This window comes from Canis lupus, chromosome 29, assembly GCF_048164855.1.
Source record: "Canis lupus baileyi chromosome 29, mCanLup2.hap1, whole genome shotgun sequence".
NCBI lineage: Eukaryota > Metazoa > Chordata > Mammalia > Carnivora > Canidae > Canis > Canis lupus.
This window is the reverse complement of record NC_132866.1, coordinates 38,318,531-38,338,570: the sequence shown is the minus strand read 5'-3', so window position 1 is coordinate 38,338,570 and position 20,040 is coordinate 38,318,531. Positions and strand designations below refer to the sequence as shown.

The window sequence follows — 20,040 nt, the reverse complement described above, 5'->3', positions numbered from 1 at the left end:
CAACCACCCCAATTCCCATGTTATAGATGAAGAGATTAAATTGAGACCAGGGAGGATAAAGGACCCCCCCCCCTTCCACCCTATTATGGGCTGAATTGTGTCCCTCTCCCAAAATTTGTATGTTGAAGCCATAACCCCTACCCAGCACTTCAGAATGCAACTTAATTTGGAGATAGGGTTCTTTTGTAGCAGTGATTAAGTGAAAATGAGATCAGTAGAGTGGGCCCTAATCCAGAATAGCTGGTATCCTCATAAAAAGGGGAAATTTGTGCACATCACAGAAGGAAGTCCATGTTCAGACACAGGCAGAAGGCAGCCTTCTACAAACAAGATAGAGGCTTCAGAAGAAAGCAAACCTGCTGACACCTAAATCTCAGACTTCTGAGCCTACGGGACCATGAGAACATACATTTCTGCTGTGTAAACCACCCAGTCTGTGCCACTTTGTTACAGCAGCTCTGGAAAACTAATATGCCCCTAAATTACACAGCAGGAGGTGGCAGGTAGAGAGGTTCCTGGGCCTATCCCTGTTCCTGCTCTAGCCATTGCCCAAGGCTTCTGCCCACTGTCTCATTCCCACCTTGATGGGTTTCTCTTCTCCCCTAGGGGAGCACCCAGCACATTTGAACCCTGAAGTATGAGTATGCAGTTAGGCAGGTGGGGAAAAGGAATGAGAAGATGTGTAACAGAAGGGAAACGGCACCAGCAACATTGTGGGGGAGAGGCCAGCCTGGCAGGTGGGGTCATTAGAAGCAGCTGTCAGAGACCTAAAGAAAAGTCAGGGACAGTATAGAGACCAGGGTGGAATGGCAGGCTGGCTGGGCGCTCGTACTTCTGCTCTCCCAGCTAAGGATCTCCCACTTTAACCTACACACCATGTGGGCCCTCAAAGAATTTTAGATAGGGAGTGATATGGCCAGATTTAGTTTCTGATGATTTATTCTGGCAACAGAGGAGAATTGGATGGTTGGGAAGAGACCAGAAGCAGAAAGCTTGTTCCACCGAGACTGCTCCAGTGGTCCCTGTGAATGATGATGGCATTCTGCAGTCCTGGGCACACCTCGTGAACAACGCTGAGCTGGGACGACCACATGTCACCTTTCCTACTTCTCTGCTTACCCCAGAGCAACATGAGAGGGCTTCAACAGAAGACAGATATGTTCTGCAGCCACTCAGGGCCGGAGGGGGTGCCTAGCCTCAGAGACTATCTTCTAAATGTCAGAGCTAAAAGAACAAAGCATTTGGGACTAAGTTTGAAGAACATATGATCCAGCAATTCCAATTCTGGGTATATATCCAAAGGAAATGAAAACAAGATCTTGAAAAAAATATCTGAACTCCCACGTTTATTGCAGCATTATTCACAATAGCCAAACATAGAAACAACCTAGTGTCTATCAAAATGGATAAAGAAGATGGGGTGTTACTGAGCCATGAGAAGGAAGGAAATCCTACCATTTGCGGCAACATGGATGGCCTTTGAGGGCATTATGCTAAGCGATAAGTCAGACGGAGAAAGATAAATACTGTATGATCTCACTTATATATGGAATCTAAAAAAGCTGAAGTCAAAAACAGACTAGAATGGTGGCTACTAGGGGATGGGGCTAGTGGGGGAATTGGACGGATGTTCAGGGTTACAAACTTGCAACTAGTGATAATGAAGTTCTGGAGATCCAATGCACAGCATAGTGATTATACACTACAATACTGTCTTATGAACTTCAAAATTCCTAAGAGGGGCAGCTCGGGTGGCTCAGCGGTTTAGCACCGCCTTCAGCCCAGGGCATGATCCTGGAGACCCAGGATCGAGTCCCATGTCAGGTACCCTGCATGGAGCCTGCTTCTCTTTCTGCCTGTGTCTCTGCCTCTCTCTCTCTCTCTCTTTCTCTCTCTCTCTCTCGAATAAATAAATTTTAAAAAATCAAAAAAAATTGCTAAGAGATAAGACTTAATTGTTCTTACTACAAAAAAATGATTATTATGGGATATGATAGTGGTATTAGCTAATTCTATGGTGGTAATCATATTGTGATTTGTAAATATATCAAATCAACACATTGTATATCTTAAACTTACAAATGTTGTGTGTCAATTATATCTCAATTAAAATAATACATCTGAAGAGCAGTTGTGATCTCATGCATATGAAAGCAGTCCTGTATGAAAGGCACAGAAACCTTATAAAAAGTATAAGGAAGCAGCAGTTTCCCTGTTGATAAGAGTTCAACAAATAAAATCCACATGTTATTCACATTTGTTTGGCTCAGTAAACCATTAGCTCCCTATAGCTGAGATATAAGAATAATTGGGTAGTGACATTATTTCATGTGGGGCATGTTCCATGTTCTTAAGCTAAGAGGTGACTATGGGAAAGATCTAGAAGGAGGTATTAAAAGTGTTTGGGTAGGGCAAGATGGCGGCGCGCAGGAGGAAGCGTGGGGCGCGGGACTCGGAGCCGGGGATTCCGAGCCCCCCAGGTTACTCAGCCTGCACGTACTGCGCATGGGCCTAGGGCAAGAGCGGATGGACAGATGGGACTGGAAGGGGACACGTGAGCTGGATGTTCACACCATCCCTCCTGCCCCCGTTTCCTGTCCAGCCATCCCCATCAAGTTCTCTGAAAAGCAGCAAGCTTCTCATTACCTCTATGTGAGAGAGCACAAAGTTCGAGAAGGCACCAAGTCTTCCTGGCCTCAGAAGCGGACCCTTTTTGTCCTCAATGTGCCCCCATACTGCACAGAGGAGTGCCTGTCCCGCCTCTTCTCCCCCTGTGGTGCCGTCCAATCTGTGGAATTACAGGAGAAGCCCGACCTCGGCGACAGCCCAAAGGAGCCAAAGTCGAAGTTTTTTGACCCCACACCTGTTCCAGGCTTCCAGGTAGCCTACGTGGTGTTCCAGAAGCCAGCTGGTGTGTCTGCGGCCATAGTCCTGAAGGGCCCCTTAGTGGTCTCGACAGAGAGTCACCCCGTGAAGAGTGGCATTCACAAGTGGATCAGCAACTACGTAGACTCCGTGCTGGACCCTGAGACCTTGAGGGTCGAAGTGGACACGTTCATGGAGGCGTATGACAAGAGGATAGCTGAGGAGGAGGCTAAGGCTAAGGAGGAGGAAGGGGTTCCGGACGAGGAGGGCTGGGTGAAGGTGACCCGTCGGGGTCGGCGGCCTGTACTGCCCCGGACAGAGGCAGCCAGCCTGCGGGTGCTGGAGAAGGAGAGACAGAAGCGTGCCCGCAAGGAGCTGCTCAACTTTTATGCCTGGCAGCACCGAGAGACCAAGATGGAGCATCTAGCCCAGCTGCGCAAGAAGTTCGAGGAGGACAAGCAGAGGATTGAACTGATGCGGGCCCAGCGCAAATTCCGACCCTACTGAGCTGAGCTGATCCGGGGGTCCCGTGGAGAGGTCTGGAACACTCGTCTCCAATCTGAGCCCACATGGGTGGGGTGAAGGACAGTATCCTCCCTTGGTTCTGGAACTTCAGCAGGGTTGGGGCCCAGTGCTGGCAAGGCCGGTCCAGCATGAGGGCCTGGCTCACAGGGAGCCACCCGCCCAGGCCACGGTCGCTTCCTTCTGGTCTGTGTTCCCAGCCTGTTCCTAGACTCTCTTCTCCCTTCCCTCCGTGGAAAAGTCCCCATGAGGAGTGAACAGCCTCAGAAGCAGTGAGAATACAAGAACATTTATTTTCCATCCAGCTGGGCAGCCACCTGGCCACTCCTTCCTCCGCCCACCACCAGCTTGGTGCAGATTATCAGCCACAAAACAGACAACACCCCAAAGTTCAAGCAGTGTCTCCCCCGTGACGTCAACATGTTAAAAGAATCTTGCCCCGTGTCCCCACCACACCTGGAATCCGGATGGGAGTGACGGGCACAAGGCCTCCAAAGCCCCAGGTCCAGGCTACAGCTAGTGTGGGAGCCTCTCCTTGCTCTGCAGAAAGGCACTGATGATGTCAGCCACATTCTGGGGTTGGTTCAGGTGCACATAGTGGTTGCCCGGGACTTCCATGTACTGGAACTGCTGCGGAGGGGAGGGCATGCTTGGTCAGGTACAGCCCAGGTAAGGGGGTTCTGCTGTGCTGGGGCCTTCCCGGGGCTGCTGCCTCACAGAGGTTTCGAAGGGTTCCCCCCGGGGCAGTGACATGCTGCTTGTCGGGGCCTGGCTCAGAGCCAGGGAGAAAGGTCTGACTGGGGGGAGGAGGGCTCCAAACCCTGGGCTTCTGGGCCATTCTGAGTTGTGAGGTTATAGAGCTAGGCTGGGAACGAGGCCAGCAGTCAAGAGCCCTGCTGGTTCTGAGAATTGTCAGGGCTTAAAAAAAGAATACGGAGTCTTTCAAACTTGATCCTCCGTGGAAGACACGAAGGCACTGCCTGCCTTTGGTGGTGATGCTGAGATGTCTGCAGAGCTCCGGGGTCAGGTGTTCACAGCAGGTGATGGTCACCAAGTGCCAGGTTCTCCCAGGGACAAAGTCTGAGTCCCAGCCCCCACTGAGGAGACTGGTCATCTGGTCATCCTAGAAATTCTAGGGTGGCCTCTAGCCAAATTGGGCCATGGGCTGAGGGAATGTGTGTGGAAAATAATATTGGGAAACTACCAAACTGTTTGCTGTGCTGAGTTCCATATGAACCCAGGGCTGCAGGGGCCGACCACACCCAGCAGACCCGGGGCCAGACCAGAGGTTCACATGCAAGCTGAGGAGTGGGTGAGGACCCTCCTGGACGTCACCCTGGCTGAGCCTCATGCACCTACCTCTTTTAGGACAGATCTCAGCGTGTCTAGCACCAAAAGCATGACACTCTTGTCAGTGATACCTCTTTCCATGTTAAAATAGCCTTGGCTTGCTCTGGAAAGTAAAAGGATCGGTTCACTTTGTGGTCTCCTTGCAGTGCCTACCCCCTGCCTTGGCTTCCAGGGTAAGAGGAGACCGTCCTGGGCTTGCTTCTGACTTTGGCACAGTTGGGTACCTGCATCGTCTCGGGGCTCATGGTGGCCCACAAGCTGCGGGTTTACCTCAGGAGGTGGGTGGGGAGGGAGGGAGACCTACCTGCCTGCGGCCACCGCCTCTAAGTAGCACAGGGCTTGGGTCCATGCTTTGTCTCTTCACACCTTTACTGAGATTGTTTCACCCCTTTAACATGTACCACTCTGTGTTTTTTACATACAGTCCTGCAAACAGCTACAGTCAATCCCAGGACATTGTCATCCTCACGAAAGCAAAACACCCCAAACCAAACCTGTAGTTCTCCTGTAGTTCCCCATCTTAATGCAACCACTGAGTGAATGTCTAGACTTGGCCCCTTGCACTTGGATGTGAATCGAATTGTAGAATACGTGGATTTGTGACTGGCCTTCTCTAATGTTCTCAAGCTTCATGCACAAAGCACATAGAAGTTTGCTCCTCTTCTGGCTAAAACGTAAAAAAAAAAAAAAAAAAAAAAGTGTTTGGGTAGCTTGGAAGATAATGGAAGAGGCAGCATATAGAAGCCCATTCACAGCAAGATTACAAAAACAGAAGGGCTTTATTACTTTTCAATTATGTGATAACGTTCCTATAAAAGTAATTTATGGACAGACCCCAGGCAAAGCTGGGAAGCTGAGCTTGTGGGTTTTAGAGAAGAACCCATAAGCTCCAGGCAGGAATTGTGTTGAGTTTGTGTTTCATGGTTGAGGTCACTGCTCTCAGATTTCAAAATTGCTATGCAGTGGACAGCAACAAAGCCAGTTACAAACCCAATGAATCAGGAAGGAATCTAGAGAATTTCCACATCCCCAAGTTCCAAACTGTGCAGAAGCAGGTGATTTCCTATGAGTTTTATGTTCATTTCTATGAGTTTTGTGACAATGTCAGGGAGGGTCACTGGACCCTGATGCACAAGGACCCCCAGGGACTAGGACCAGGAAGATTCAGCAGGTTGGTGTCTGCTTTTACTCACAGAAATAAGTGGAGCTTGGGAATACTTTTGCAAATGAGATGAAGTACAAAGTGCAAACCTCATTTTTTACCTTATTAAGGGAACACTGTGATTCTGAATTAGTACTGGATGGGAACTGGGAACTTGTGGCCAATGTAAAAGAATCAAATGTAGTCTGGGGTAGAAAAGGAAGGCCTCTTAAGTCAGTAACCTAAAGGTCTAAATAGACTCAGGAGTGTGGGGAAGAGTATTCCAGGCATAAGAACTGCATGTTCAAAGGCCCTGGGGCAGAAAGGAGTTTGGTGGGTTCCAGGAGAAGAAAGAAGGCTATTGTGGCTAGAGCCATAAGTGAGAGCATTAAGATAGAAAACAGAGCTGAAATACTGGGCCAGAGACTCATGATTCAGGGCCTTGTAGGCCATGCTAAGAACTAAAAGAAAATTCTCTGCCATGATATGGGCATGTCACCAAGAGCAATGCAGGTGAAATGTCTCTTCAGAGGCCACAAAATACTGGAAAAGTTATGCCCAGGCTTAAGGACAAAGCCTTTGGAAATGGAAGATCCTTCCCTTTGGGATCCAAGGTCTTTCCCATCAGTGAGGTATAGTCATATGGAAATGGAAACAGTGGACTTCAGTATGCCAACTGGTTGGAAGAGCTTCTGGAACATTTCCAGTCACCTACTCACCACCATTTAGTTTACATTCCAAAGGGAATATTTTCTTCAAATTTTCCCTTCCTCCTTCTATTCCCCTTCTATTCCTCTCTCCCTTCTGCCTTCTGTCCCAATCTCTCCTTTTCTTCCTTCCTTCTTCAATTTTTAACACCTTTATTGAGGCATGATTCCCACACAATAAACTGCATACATGGATCCACACATACACTCATGAAGCCATCACTGCAGTCAATGTAACCATCACCCCCCAAATGTGTCCTTGTGCACATTTGTAATACATCCCCCTAATCAACCCCATGCCAGGACAATCCAACTGATATTATTTTCGTCACTAATAATTACTTTATATTTTCAGGAGTTTTTATAAATGGAATACGATGTCCCCTTTTTGGTCTGGCTTCTTTCCCTCAGTATAATTATTTTGAGACTCATCCATATTGCATATAAGAATACTCTATCCTTTTTATTACTGAATAATCTTAATGTATGCAGTACTACAATCGCTTATCCATCGAGCTGTTGATGCACATTAGGAGTGCTTTCAGATTTTGGCTATTACAGATAAAACTGTGTGAACACTCATATACAAGTCTTCATGTGGACATATGCTTTCATTTCTTTGGTGAAAATACCCAGGAATGAAATGGCTAGATCATTTGGTAGATATACGTTTAACTTTATATAAAACAGACATATTGTTTTCCAAACTGGCTATATCACTCCATATCCCCATCCACCATCCTCTCCCCAAGTAATGGATGATAATTCCAGTTTCTCCCCATCCTTACCAGCACGTGGTAGGGTCATTTCTTTTATATGAACCATTCTAACACATGTGAAGTGGCATCTCATTGTGATTTTAATTTACACTTTCCAAATGACTAATGTTGAACATCTTTTCATGTGTTATTTGCTCTTTGGTGAAGTATCTGTTCAAATCTCTTAACTGTTTTTACTGGATTGTTTGTTTTCTTATTATTAGCTTTTAAGAGCACATTCTATACTGGATATAAGTCCTTTATCAAATATTTGCTCTTCAGGTATTTTCAACCAGTAATTGTTTATGTTGTTATTCACATGGTGTCTTTCAAAGAAGTGTTTTTATTATTTATGAAGTCAATTTATCATTTTTTTAAAAAATAGACTATGCTCTTGGTGTTGTTACCAAGAAATCTTTGCCTAACATAAGCTCACAGAGATTTTCTCCTATTTTTTCATATAGAAGTTTTATCATTTTAGACTTTATATTTAGATCTACTATCTGCTTTGAGTTAGTTTTTGCATCTGGATCAAAGTTCACCACTTTTGCATTCAGAAATCCAATTGCTCCAGCACTAGTTCTTTAAAAGACTCTTTTCTCCACTGAATTGCCTCTGCACTTTTGTCAAAAAGTACTTGTCCTACATGTGCGCCAGTCTATTTCTGGACTCTGTTTTGTCGCATTGGTGAACTTTTTTTTACTAGTTTTGTGGCAATATCACACTGTTTTGATTACCATGGCTTTATAATATCTTAAAATAAGTTTGTGTTAGCCCTCTAACTTTGCTCTTCTTTTTCAGTGGTATTTTGGCAAATCTAGATCTTTTGTATTTCCATAAGAATTTTTAGTACCAGCTCGTAAATTTTTACAAGCAAGCAAGCCTGTCAGGATTTTGATTAGGATTATATTAAATCTATAGATCGATTTGGGGAGAATTGACTCCATAACAGTATTGGACCTTCTGATCCATGAACAAGGTACACCTCTCCATTTATTTGGGGCTTTTAAAATTTCATTCAACAATATTTCCTAATTTTCAGTGTACAGATTTTTCATATCTTTTCAGATTTATCAGTAAGTAGTTAATATTTTTTATGTTATTACAGTGTTATTTTTTAAATTTTTACTATTTTATTGTTCATTGCTAGTATATAGAAACAATGTGATTTCTTAATATTACAACCTATAAATTGCTTAACTCAAATACTAGTACTACTACCTTTTTTTTTTTTATTCCATTTGTACATAGGCAGACAATAAACCAGTTTGTTTCTTCTTCCTTTCCAATCTGGATGCACTGGCTTGAAGAAGCGTTCACTACAAGATTGAAAAGAAGATATGGGATTGGACTCCTTGTCTTTTTTCATGATCTCAAGCAGGAAAAAATTCAATTTTTCATTAACCAGTTTAGTTATTTTGTAGATGTTCTCTATCAGGTTGAGGAAAGTCCTCTTTTGCTGAAAGTTTGTCAGCAACTGATGTTAAATTTTGTCCAAAAGTTTTTGCATTGATTTAAATGATCATCTGGCTTTTCCTTTTTAGTTTATTGGTATAGTAAATTTTACTAATAGATTTTCAAATGTTAAACCAACATCACATTCTTGAGGTAAAACTCACTTGGCCATGATGTATCATCCTTTTAATATATTATCAGATTTGATTTGCTAAATTTCATTTAATTTTGTTCAAGTTCTTACATCTTGCTTCAGGAGAGATATTGGTCTATAGTTAGGAAATGTTCCCTCCTCTTCAGTTTTCTGGAAGTATTTGTATAGAAGGAGTATTATTTTTCCTTTGGTATATTTCTCCAGGGAAGCTACCTGGAAGTAGAGGGTATTTTGTAGGAAGATTTTTCATTACAAATTCAGTTTCTTTAATAGATACAGAGGTCTGCATATTATTCATTTCTTCTTGAGAGTGGTTTGGCAGTTAGTTCACTATCATGCTTTATGAGAATTTGAATGTAGGGAACCATAGATGAATAAAAAAACAAAGGAATTTAGGCCAAAGTGACAGACTGTCCCGAAATGGCAAAATAAAATCCTCTAGATACAGATGTTTTCTGAACTTGAAAAGTTGGTGCCTACTGAGGGGATCTTAGGGGCTCTGCTGGTATCAGAGTTGGAAGGATTTGAGGGGCCCCTTGCCACAGGACCCTATTCTATTACTTAGGAACCCTGCACCCATCAGCAGACAGGCCTTCAAGATGCATCTAAATTATTGGGAATACTCATCTGGCATGCAGGCCACAAAGATCTTGTGAGAATAGACACCATATCAAGTTGTTGAGTCTTTTTGAGAGTGTCAGGTCTCTCCCCGCTTTACACAAACCCTCTTTTTCTGAGGAATCAATGTCCTTGAGTTTGCCACTTTCCTGCTAAGTTTTCCTTCCAAGACAAGGCCTCTGATTGGTGATGAGTAATACAGGTAGAGATGCCCCAAATAAGACAAGTAATGTTTTTTTTTTTGCCTCTGGCCCTAAGGTACCCTGCTTTCACAACACCAGGATGAAGTGGAGTGGGCAGTACGAATGAGAGAGGTTGTGTGTGTGTGTGTGTGTGTGCATGTGCGTGAGCATGTGAGAGGTCGGGGGTATGCCTGTGTGTGTACACATGTGCATGGGTGTGTTGGATTTGTGTGTGAGATGGTTCTCTTATAATTCAGAGTTGACAAATAGCCAATGGCTTCAGCCTGTCTCTAGATGTGAGGTTCCTTGGTCTGAGGTTCTCATAAGGGAGGAAAGCTTCCTGGCCAAAGCTTGTCTTGGACTCTGGTTCCATCTATAACCTTGAGCTTCACAATGGCCAAAATTGTCATTGTTTGAAGGAAAAATTTTATAATGGGTTTCTGAAATGGTTACAACCAGCTTGTTATTATTAAAGAAACCAAAGCCAACAGTTTCCCTTTATAATGTGTGTGGAGAAGAAAAACTTTTAAAAACAGCTTCTCACTATGCTATCGTTTCAAAATGAGGTCCATTCTGTGCTGGTCCCCACCCTGAGGAGAATTGGAAGAATCTCAACAGGGTGGTGTCTTTCCCCCTGCAGCTCTGCCCTGCAGGGTCACGGGTCGCCCTCATCACCCTGGGCTCTGCCACAGCTCACAAGGAGTGAATGTCCCACTGGGCTCTCTTTAAAAGACAAAAGCCATAGACCTGGAGCCAGGGCTTGAAATGGGAAGCTAACGTAATCCTTGGAAGAGACTGGGGATTGCCAGCTGGGTTTTCAGACACTTTTCCTGTCTTGCAACACACATTCTTAGTTAGGCCAGAGTCACTGTCTTCTAAATTCTCTGAAAGTGCCTCTTCCCATGGGCAGAAAGAGAAGACAGCGTGTGCACTGAGGTTTCTCTCTGTTTGTCATGAGTCACCAACAGTGAATATTGATCCTAAGTGCCCTGTCAGCTTGATGTGCAACTAGTCTCACACAAGAATCAGACCAACATTAACAAAAATACATAGGTGAAGATTTCAAAGCCATAGAGTCCCTTACAGAACTATGTCCAAAATGTTCTTTCTCTCCATGCCGCCCCCCTCCACCCACAAATAAATAACACCTCAAATGAAGGATAAATTCAGTAGGGATTGAAAATGGAAGGCTCTTTCTCTCACCATTCGGATGCCCCCTTCCTCATTTCTATGTGAATCAAGGGTCTTCATCTCACTCATCATTACATTTTGTGCACACACAGTAGAGACTAGGCACAGGTCAAATATACAGTAATTATTTTTTTCTGTTTTACATTTTGAGACAACTCAAACACAGTGAATAATAGATTAATTGAAGTCACTACATTCATGATGGAAGAGAAACATGCTAGAAAAAATCCTCTTATTTTCTCCCCCAAGCATTTGCTTGGGTACCAGAATTTCTCCACATAGCACCAGCTTCAACACTTTCATGTTGGCCTCCTTCCTGCACCATAGTCTCCTCTTTTGTAAAGTAGAAATTTCCTCTCCCCTGTAAATGTGGAGAGAAGCATGAAAAACAGACATGTGACAATGCTGGATTCACTCGGCATAAGCTTGGAAGAGAGGAGGATCCTAAGGAGAATCTTTGGGCTTTCCCATTCCCATCCCACCACTCCTGTCTTTGTGAAGCTGCACTTTGGCTTCTCTCTGGGCTCCTGCATCCTTTATCCTTGCTCCCTTTCTTCCTTCTCTCCCTTCCTCCCTTCCTTCCCTCCTGGCTTTCTTTCCCCATCCATCTGATAGACAACAGCTTTACTGTGCTAATTCCTAGCTCCACCAGGCCAGAGTCATGCACCAAGCTCCCTATAGAGTCCCTCTTCCCTCCCCTTGTTACATGACATTGAAACTTTTCAACTTGGCATTTGAGTCCTTCTACTACGTGGTTTCAATGACAGAGCAGATGAGGAAGTCACTTATAAAGGGGCAGGGGGGTGGACAGTAGCCTGTAGAAGAAAAGTTCCATAAGAGTTAGGTGGCAAATCACAGCATGTCAAATCACAGCATGTTCTACTTTACCCCGTGCTGCCTGGGCATCAGTGATCCTAGCTTCCCCCATTTTTGACTGCCTGGCCCTTCAAGGCTCATGAGATTTTCCCCACACTCCCTGGAATAAATCTCTCTTTACTCATGCCTTCCTACCTCATGGAAATCCTACCGGCATTCAAGCTGCCTCCTTTGTCCAGGTTTTCCTGACCCTCCCCCTTGTAGATCTGGGCTTCTCCCCCTGAGCCACAGTGTTATTTTTGTTCCAATTGAAGCCACATGGTGTCAACAATCTCTGGGATGTGGGACTAGAAAGGATTAAGACCCAGAGGAGCAGACAGTGAAGCTGCAGAGATAGGTAGTGCTGTGGGACTGGCTGAAGGGTGATGTTCTTTACAGCTCTGACTACTACATCATTTCCCCTCTTACCTACTGTCATACAGACGGCGATTGGAATGGCTGATGAATCCACATGGGCATGGGATAAATGCCGTGTATTTCATAGTAGCCAAAACTATTTGAAGAATAGCTTTTGTGAAGCTTCCAACTAGTACCAAGGGCATCAGATCTGCCCTCACAGACCATGGAGAGGTAGTATACTGCTCAGGGCAACTCTGAGCCAGGCTGCCCAGGCTCAACCCCGAGTTCTCCCCACAAGTAGCTGGTGATCTGGGCAGGGTGCCTACCCTTCCCATGCCTCCATCTGTTCATCCATAAAATTACAATAATGTGTACCCCATAGGTTTGTTGTGAGAATTAAGTAATTATGTAAATACTCTGAGTAGTAACTACTACAAAGGAAGCACTCTCCAAGTACCAATGACCACTCTGTAGTAGATCAGATCCAGAGCCACTGCTGTCCAACAGAGCCACACTGATCCCTTTGAATCCTAATCTGAGAATTTTCCTCATGTTCTAGGAAATTTGATCAAACGCAAGTGCAGCCACATTGAGCAACAGAGCCCCCTGTAAATAATTTTGCTTTGACTTTCTGCAAAACACATTCTGCAGTGCCAACCAAGTTCACAAAAACAATTGCTTGGGGAGTCTGTTTTCCTAACTTCTAAATAATAGCTCTGCATTGCCTTGAGGAATGTTATTTACATTCGCAAATTTAAGGTTTGTAAAAGAATTTGCCATAATAGAATTTGAAAACTCAGCAAGTTTTTAGTTTTGTGACTGGGTTTTTCAAGTCTTACATTTCCTTCACTTTCATACAAAGCTAACTCTCATATCCCAAATGTTGCAACCAACTCTCAGTGCAGAACCAAACTCTATAATAGTTAGACCTTTGTTTAAAATCTAGCTCTGCCCTTGGGGAAATCACATGCATTCTCTGCATCTTGGTGCCTTCAACTCAAGTGGGAAAAATGGAACTCTTTTTATGATTTTTATGAATCCTAACACAGAAAATGTACATGCTATACTTGTTTTTAGATAAAAGGCTCAACAAATAATAGTAAATACTGGTTTGGGGACAGATGTTTGCTATGCACTACACAATTTACTTATGTCCATAGGTTTTTCCTCAAGAGATTCTGAACTTCTCAGTACAAGAACTTGAAGAAACAGAAATTTAGGCAGATGGCCAGGTGGAGAATGACAGAGGGTTTAAAATAGGCAGAAGAAGTAGACACTATACAAAGAGAGGAACAAAAGGCATCAAATTCAATGGAATAGAATACTGAGACAAAAACTAAGAAAGTCTCTTAGAATTGTTACACATGATTTTAGCAACATCGTGTTGGCCTAAAGGCAAACTGGCCTAAAGTAAGTTGGCTGACGTTCATATTGGAAACCCCAAGATGATGTGGTTTAAGGACACCTGAGTCAAAAGCAAACATGGAACTCCTGGGTCACTTTGGACATGTCCTGGTGGGTAGTTTTATAAACTTTGATTTACCTTGGAGCAGAAACTCTAATGTCCACCGGTATGATTAGATTTTAGCTTGTTGTTCCTACTCTGTAGAACTTTAAGTAGTAAAAAAATGGAACAGATAATGCCCAACAGTAGATTATCTGGAACAGTTTCTCAGACACGTATTAACAATTTATGTGATGGAATTTATATAGAAAAGATATTTAAGGACATATTCCAACTTTGGGCTAAGTGGTTGTTCAAAGGCAAATGGGGCTGTGGAGGGTTTTGTTGTTCTTCTTTAGCGTTTCTGTATTTGTAAATTTTTTAATGAAGTTGATTTCCTTTCATAATAGAAAGAAAGACTAAAGGTAAGAGAAAAAGATCTGGGACATTTGGAGGTGTTGAGAGAATATTTTCTGGAAAGAATATTTTAATTCATTTTAAGCCAGTGTGATATGGGCTTGTAGGGGAAAATTCTAGAATTCGGGGCCAGGGAATTGAGGGGAATGACCTAAAGAATAAGGAGAGGTGGACAATGTGTGGGTCTGGAAAAGACATGCCAGGACCTCTGATAAGCTCATATCTCCCTCCATCCCTTCATCCTCCATCCTGTAGTAAAAATCACTATCACTGCTGAATATTCAAAGATTAGGCTTTACATTATACTGCAATCTTCTGTGCATGCCTTTTCACCTGAATGGGGAAAATGTCTGCAAGTACCCCAGAGGGATGCTTACTTCTCTTTCTGTGCCTGCCCAGTGCAAAGATGAGGGAAAGACACTTTGCAGTTTTTGTAGTTTTGTTGTTGTTGTTGTCATCAGTTTGCAGGAATAGCACACAGCTAGTAGTTCCCCCCATAAGAACCTTCCACAGGGAAGCACGCAAACAAGGATCTGAAGCTATGCAAATGTCACCCAATGAAGGGAGAGGCAGGAGAATTGGTTGCTGTGTGTACATTTAGTACATGATGCGTGGCTTAGAGCCCTCATGGCAAAACTACCATGTATGATGTATAAACAAAGACATCACACTCTCAATTTGTTGCTTGCTACGTTATGTTTTTTCCACTCAGCTGAAATGTGGTAATTAGTCACTGGTTTTGGTTTAGATTACTGCATTTTTCTTTTCTTTTCCTTTTTTTTAAGTGTGAGACTCAAGCTCTTAAAGACAAATGAAGACATTCCTTCTGTCGAATGTGTACAAGAGTTATAGCTTCTTGATTAAATTCATTTATTGTTTAATTCCACATGACTCTGAACTTTTCAATGGGGCAATGCTATAATTTTCGAATTACCAAATTGCAAACTGTCGCTGAATGAAGCATGTTTTTGAACTTGTAGCTCAGATGGATTTGGCAATATTGGTATTTTGCTGTCTCAAGTTTCCGAGCCCTTTGGCTAAGGCATCTGTGCCCTCCATGTGTTCCTCGTTAGAACACTGTCTTTCATTTAGGGAGAAGTTTCAGTGCCTTTGGATGGAACTAAGAAATGCTTTTTCTCCGGCTGCACAAGTGTACCTTGCCAGAGCCATCCAAGAAAGGCAAGGAGGGTCAGGCTGCCTGAAAGACTGGCAAAGTCCACTTCATGGGATAGGACATCTGGAGTTTGACAAGACACTCGTTCAAATGACTCAATCGGACAAACTTTTGGAAATAGAACCAATTGTGCTACAAGCATCAGTTACATGCCATGGCACATGAGTCATCAGAGACTACTCGCTCAGAGAGAAAATTTTGGAACCCAGAGATTCCTGAAAATTTGAAAAAAAAAAAAAAAAAAAAAGCCTGCTTCTCTTAGCTCACTGGAATCACTGTTGTGGTGCCAGCCAAGTATCATTGGGACTTAAGTACATATCGTCCGATTGGTTGATAGGTTCATAACAGCAGCTCTGAAATTGGACTACGTCAGACTCATCAGGCAGACTCGAGTTACTGAGATTCATGGTCTCCCTAGCTCTGTGCTACCAGGTATCTGTGCATCACACTGGGTTGTAAAGATCTTGCGTTACCATGGGAGCTATGCAGACAGAGTCAAGGTCACTGAACCTCAACTAGAACACAAGAACATGGTGAAGAAAAGGAAATAGTAGTGTGCCAGAAATGCCACAACAATATGCCATAGTCTTAGTGGCTTAAATGATAGAAATGTATCTCTCTCAGCTCAGGAGGCTTGATGTCTGAGATCAGGGTATCGGCAGGGTTGGTTTCTTCTGAGGCCTCTCTCTTAAGCCTGCAGCTGGCCACCTGCTCACTGTGTGTGTCATCTTTCCATGTCCTGATCTCTTCTTATAAGAACACGTCATATAGATTAGAGCCCACCTAATGGGCCCACCTAATACACTCACATTCTCAAGTACTGGGAATAACTTCACCCTATGAATTGGGAGGAGACTCAATTCAGCCCATAACAAAGAGTAGAGAGGAATTTGGCACCTCTTGCTTTTCCTTGCCTACCTCCTCCATGATGGAGAAAAAGGCTAGGATTCCTAGCTTCGTGTCCCAATGCTAAGTATCATATTTGGATATAATACCAGAGAGCCATTGATATCAATAAGGCAACAATTCAAACATCTTTAGCCTTCACCTACTCAGTAATTGCTATATCCCTTATTTCTACCTCCATATCTCAGTGTAGTGGCTGGAAATTCCAGGAAGATAGTAAATGATAATCACAGGCACCACTTCCTTGCAACTGATTTTAAAAGCAACACCTTGTAAGTCTGACATCATGAATGATGTCCACCGTCGAATCTCATTAGATATTCCTTGTCATGCTCATTGCTGATTTAACGACAGTTTTCATGAAGACTCCATGTTGAAATTTATCAAATGACCTTTGATAATTTTAAAAATGAGGTTGTATCATTTCCCCATTGGCCAATTTATTTCAGGTAGTCTCCAAATGGGTTTATTTTCAACAGAGCAGCAATGCATTCTGAAGAAAACAAACATAGGATACTAGTCTTGAAATATGTTGTTGGATCCTATTTGCTTGTTTTCAGTATAGAATTTTTGCTTTGCTATTCATAACTCACCTAAACCTAAGGTTTTCCTCTTTGCTTTAGTATTTTCAGATTTAGTTGCTACCGTGGTACTCACATGAAAAGTGACTTGGGGGATCCCTGGGTGGCTCAGCGGTTTGGCGCCTGCCTTTGGCCCAGGGCGTGATCCTGGAGTCCCGGGATCGAGTCCCACGTCAGGCTCCCAGCATGGAGCCCGCTTCTCCCTCCTCCTGTGTCTCTGCCTCTCTCTCAATCTCTGTGTCTATCATGAATAAATAAATAAATAAATAAATCTTAAAAAAAAAAAAAAGAAAGAAAAGAAAAGTGACTTGGGAAAACTTCTCACATTTCTATATTCTCCAGAACAGGTTACACAATGTATAAAGATTATCTCAATGTTGCAAGTTTGAAAAAAATTATCCATACTACCCCACCACAGAACCATTCTGCCACAGTCTATTTCGGTGACTGTTTAAGCTCTACGTTCCTCTGGTAATCTCGGTAATTTCTCTTTTCCTGGGAAATAATTAATTTCATAGGCATTTTTAAACTTGTTAATGTGGTTTTATTCTGAGTGTTTTCTTGTAAAATGTGAAGTTTATGTCTGTGGTTAGATACTCCTCATTTTTAGCTTTTCATCTTTTACTGTCTTTTCCCCTTTATTTACAGTTGTCAAGCATATCTCTTTAATTGTGGTTGAGTTTCCCTCCCTACCCCGCCCCAAAAGTGTCAGCTCTTTCATCCATCTAAGTGGTTATAAAGTTCTTCTAGGGCCTGAATGGGGAAAGAATTCACAGCATGCATCAGGAGAGAAGAAAACAACTGACCATTTCTCTGGCTGAAGGCTCAGTGACCTCAACTTTGTGAGGCTTCATGGGGTGAAGACATTGACAATCTCCACAGATTATTGCGACAACATTGTTTAAGTCTCACAGGATCCAAAACCTCAAAGAAGTCTGTCACTCTGAATATGGGACACATTAGGATAAAGTCATAAATTGGTGCTAACGCCATGCTCATGCTCGTTCTGGACAATTAAGGATTTTTTCTATACTGTTATTGTCCTCATTTGATGGAAATAAGCAGAGGAAATGAAAAACAACCCCCCCCACCACACACACACACACACACACACACACACACACACAGGCACACTGACTGTCAGAGCCATTCTGGGCAGTAATCAAAGGAGAGAGAGGAAAAATCACTGAGGTCAACCTTTAGGGACATGGCTTTCAACTCATAATGAAAAGAAAAAGGTGAAAAACATTGAAGAATAATATAATAATAATAGCTTCAATACTGAGGAATTATTATCCAGGGTGTCAGCCAGACTCCTATAATGGGGAAAGACTTGAAAATTAAAATGCACTGCTTTTATTGAGCAAACCCTCTGACCTAGATGTTCTGGGAATCCAGTTGGCTTAATACTCATCTGCAGCACATGATCTTCTGGCAGACCAGATCGAACTCCCCTCTGAACCAGGCACTCTGTTGGCAGCTGAGGGTGTCAACATGCACAGAACTTACAAACTCACAATATTTACTTCTTTTCACTGTGCTTCATCTTCCTTGAGGGGCACACTGATCCCTCAGTGTCGGTCCTCGTTTCAATATATGTTGTCTACACTCAGCATCTTTAACCCATGCCTCTGTGGTTAGCACTTGTCTTGCTCATATTCCCAGAGAATATGCCTGCTGTCTCATCTCAGCTGTTCCACAACATGCCCTTGACTTATTAGTCAAATCTGCTCATCACCAAACCAAAAGAGGACTCTTGGTCACATCATCTTGATTCCCCTCCATACATGATAATCCCTCTAATCCTTAGTTTTCTCATCTCTCTTGGAAGTTTGGAATATATTATACATGGGATAGTAATTTGTTAGAACAGAATATGGCAAGAACAAAATGAGTGGCTCCCTTCAGTTGATGGAGTCTTATCAGATAAGACTCAGGATAAGGACAACATGCTCATTCAGTAACGGAGCCCTGGTAAGATCTCATTCTGTCACATATAGGCAGTGTGGTTTAACGACTCAGGGGTACAGAGAATGGAGAAGCACGGTGATGGAGATTCTGATCATGGAAGTGTTTTTAATGATGTCCAGTAATACAGGTTTGTGAGTTATTATTTTCAAATTGAATTCTTTTCGAATTGGATTTCAAACTATGTCTAGTGACACAGATTTGTGAATTATTGTTTTCAAATTGGATTTGTGGGAGTACAAATGTGGACATGTTGCCTCTTCCCTGGCATGTATGTTATCCACGACACAGTTTGGACTATGGCTCATTTCCTATCTGTGAGCCTGGCCCAATGTAGACCTGACACAGGGAAGGAGTACTTCAAGCATGTAAGCATCCATGAATGAAAGAAATGCTGACTTCAGTGTGTGATACCTCTGAAGCATTTTACCTTTAAACTCAGAAATTTGAGGAAATGAAGTGACTTGAAATCTGTAAAATGAGAGTAACCACACCCAACTCACAGTTATTGAGAAGACCAGGAGAGAAAAATGATTGTGATGGCATGTTCAGAATTGTTTGTAATTTGCTAAGACAATGTGAGGGATATTTGTTACCTGGTTTGCAGGAAAACATCCTAAAAATAGATTGGGGTTTCTAACCCCCAAATGATACGAACACAGAACAACTCTCTGCTATCTCTGGGCTATAAATCTTTGAACTTCAAGCCTAAGTGAAATTCCTTTTCTCACATTTTTAAATGAAATCAAAATAAATACAATTACTGAACAGAAGCCAAAGATCACAGGAGGTTAGAAGTGGGGTGAGGATATAGTCAATACTGTTTGTTTGCATTCTGGCACTGTTTACTTGGTGAATATTTCACTAATGGGGGGGAGGTTATGAGGGGGGACGGATGGCCTTCACTGCTCCTGGTAGTCGTCTACTGCTGATTTACTCTGAGCTGTAGTAGCTGTGTGATGCCCAGGAAACTGCAGAGTTGCCTTATGAGGACACAGTCTAGTAGAATGTGAGAGATTGAAACCAAAAGATACTAAAATCCCCCCAAATAAGAGCTTTTTCCAAAGATTTGACATTTGCTCTCAAAATCATGTCTAGGAATACATAAATATGCATATACCTTTCCATATTGTGTCCCTGCAGCCATCCTCCAAAGACCTTAAAACTCACTTTTTTTCTTTAACCCACATGAAAGTAAATATAAGAATTAGCAGTTTATTCTAATGGAGGATCTATTCCTTAAGTAAAGACTGGAGTTACAATTAATACTCTGGTTAGTGATTAAATTGGCTATTGCTTCCCCATCATGGAGCTAAAGGTATTTGGTAAATGCTATATCCATATCATTGCATTTTCCACAGAATAATCATGGCTGCTAAAACCGAAAACAGC

At 42.8% G+C, this 20,040-nt stretch overlaps 1 protein-coding gene and 1 long non-coding RNA gene across 3 annotated transcripts; one reads left to right on the top strand and one right to left on the bottom strand.

The window, feature by feature from the left end:
- The first annotated feature begins 2,415 nt into the window (after positions 1-2,415).
- On the top strand, positions 2,416-4,864 carry LOC140621196 (ribosomal RNA-processing protein 7 homolog A). Its single transcript, XM_072806237.1, has 2 exons — positions 2,416-2,490; positions 2,604-4,864. The coding sequence occupies exons 1-2, from the start codon at positions 2,417-2,419 to the stop codon at positions 3,370-3,372; spliced, it is 843 nt and encodes a 280-aa protein (XP_072662338.1). The 5' UTR covers position 2,416; the 3' UTR covers positions 3,373-4,864.
- LOC140621197 (uncharacterized) lies at positions 3,661-5,408 on the bottom strand. Of its 2 annotated transcripts, XR_012020947.1 has the most exons (3): positions 5,042-5,408; positions 4,747-4,840; positions 3,661-4,017 (listed from the first exon to the last, which is right to left on the bottom strand). It is a non-coding gene; the product is annotated as an uncharacterized lncRNA (long non-coding RNA). The 2 variants fall into 2 exon arrangements; XR_012020946.1 differs by lacking the exon at positions 5,042-5,408 and having other exon boundaries at positions 4,747-5,035.
- Positions 5,409-20,040: the final 14,632 nt, after the last annotated feature.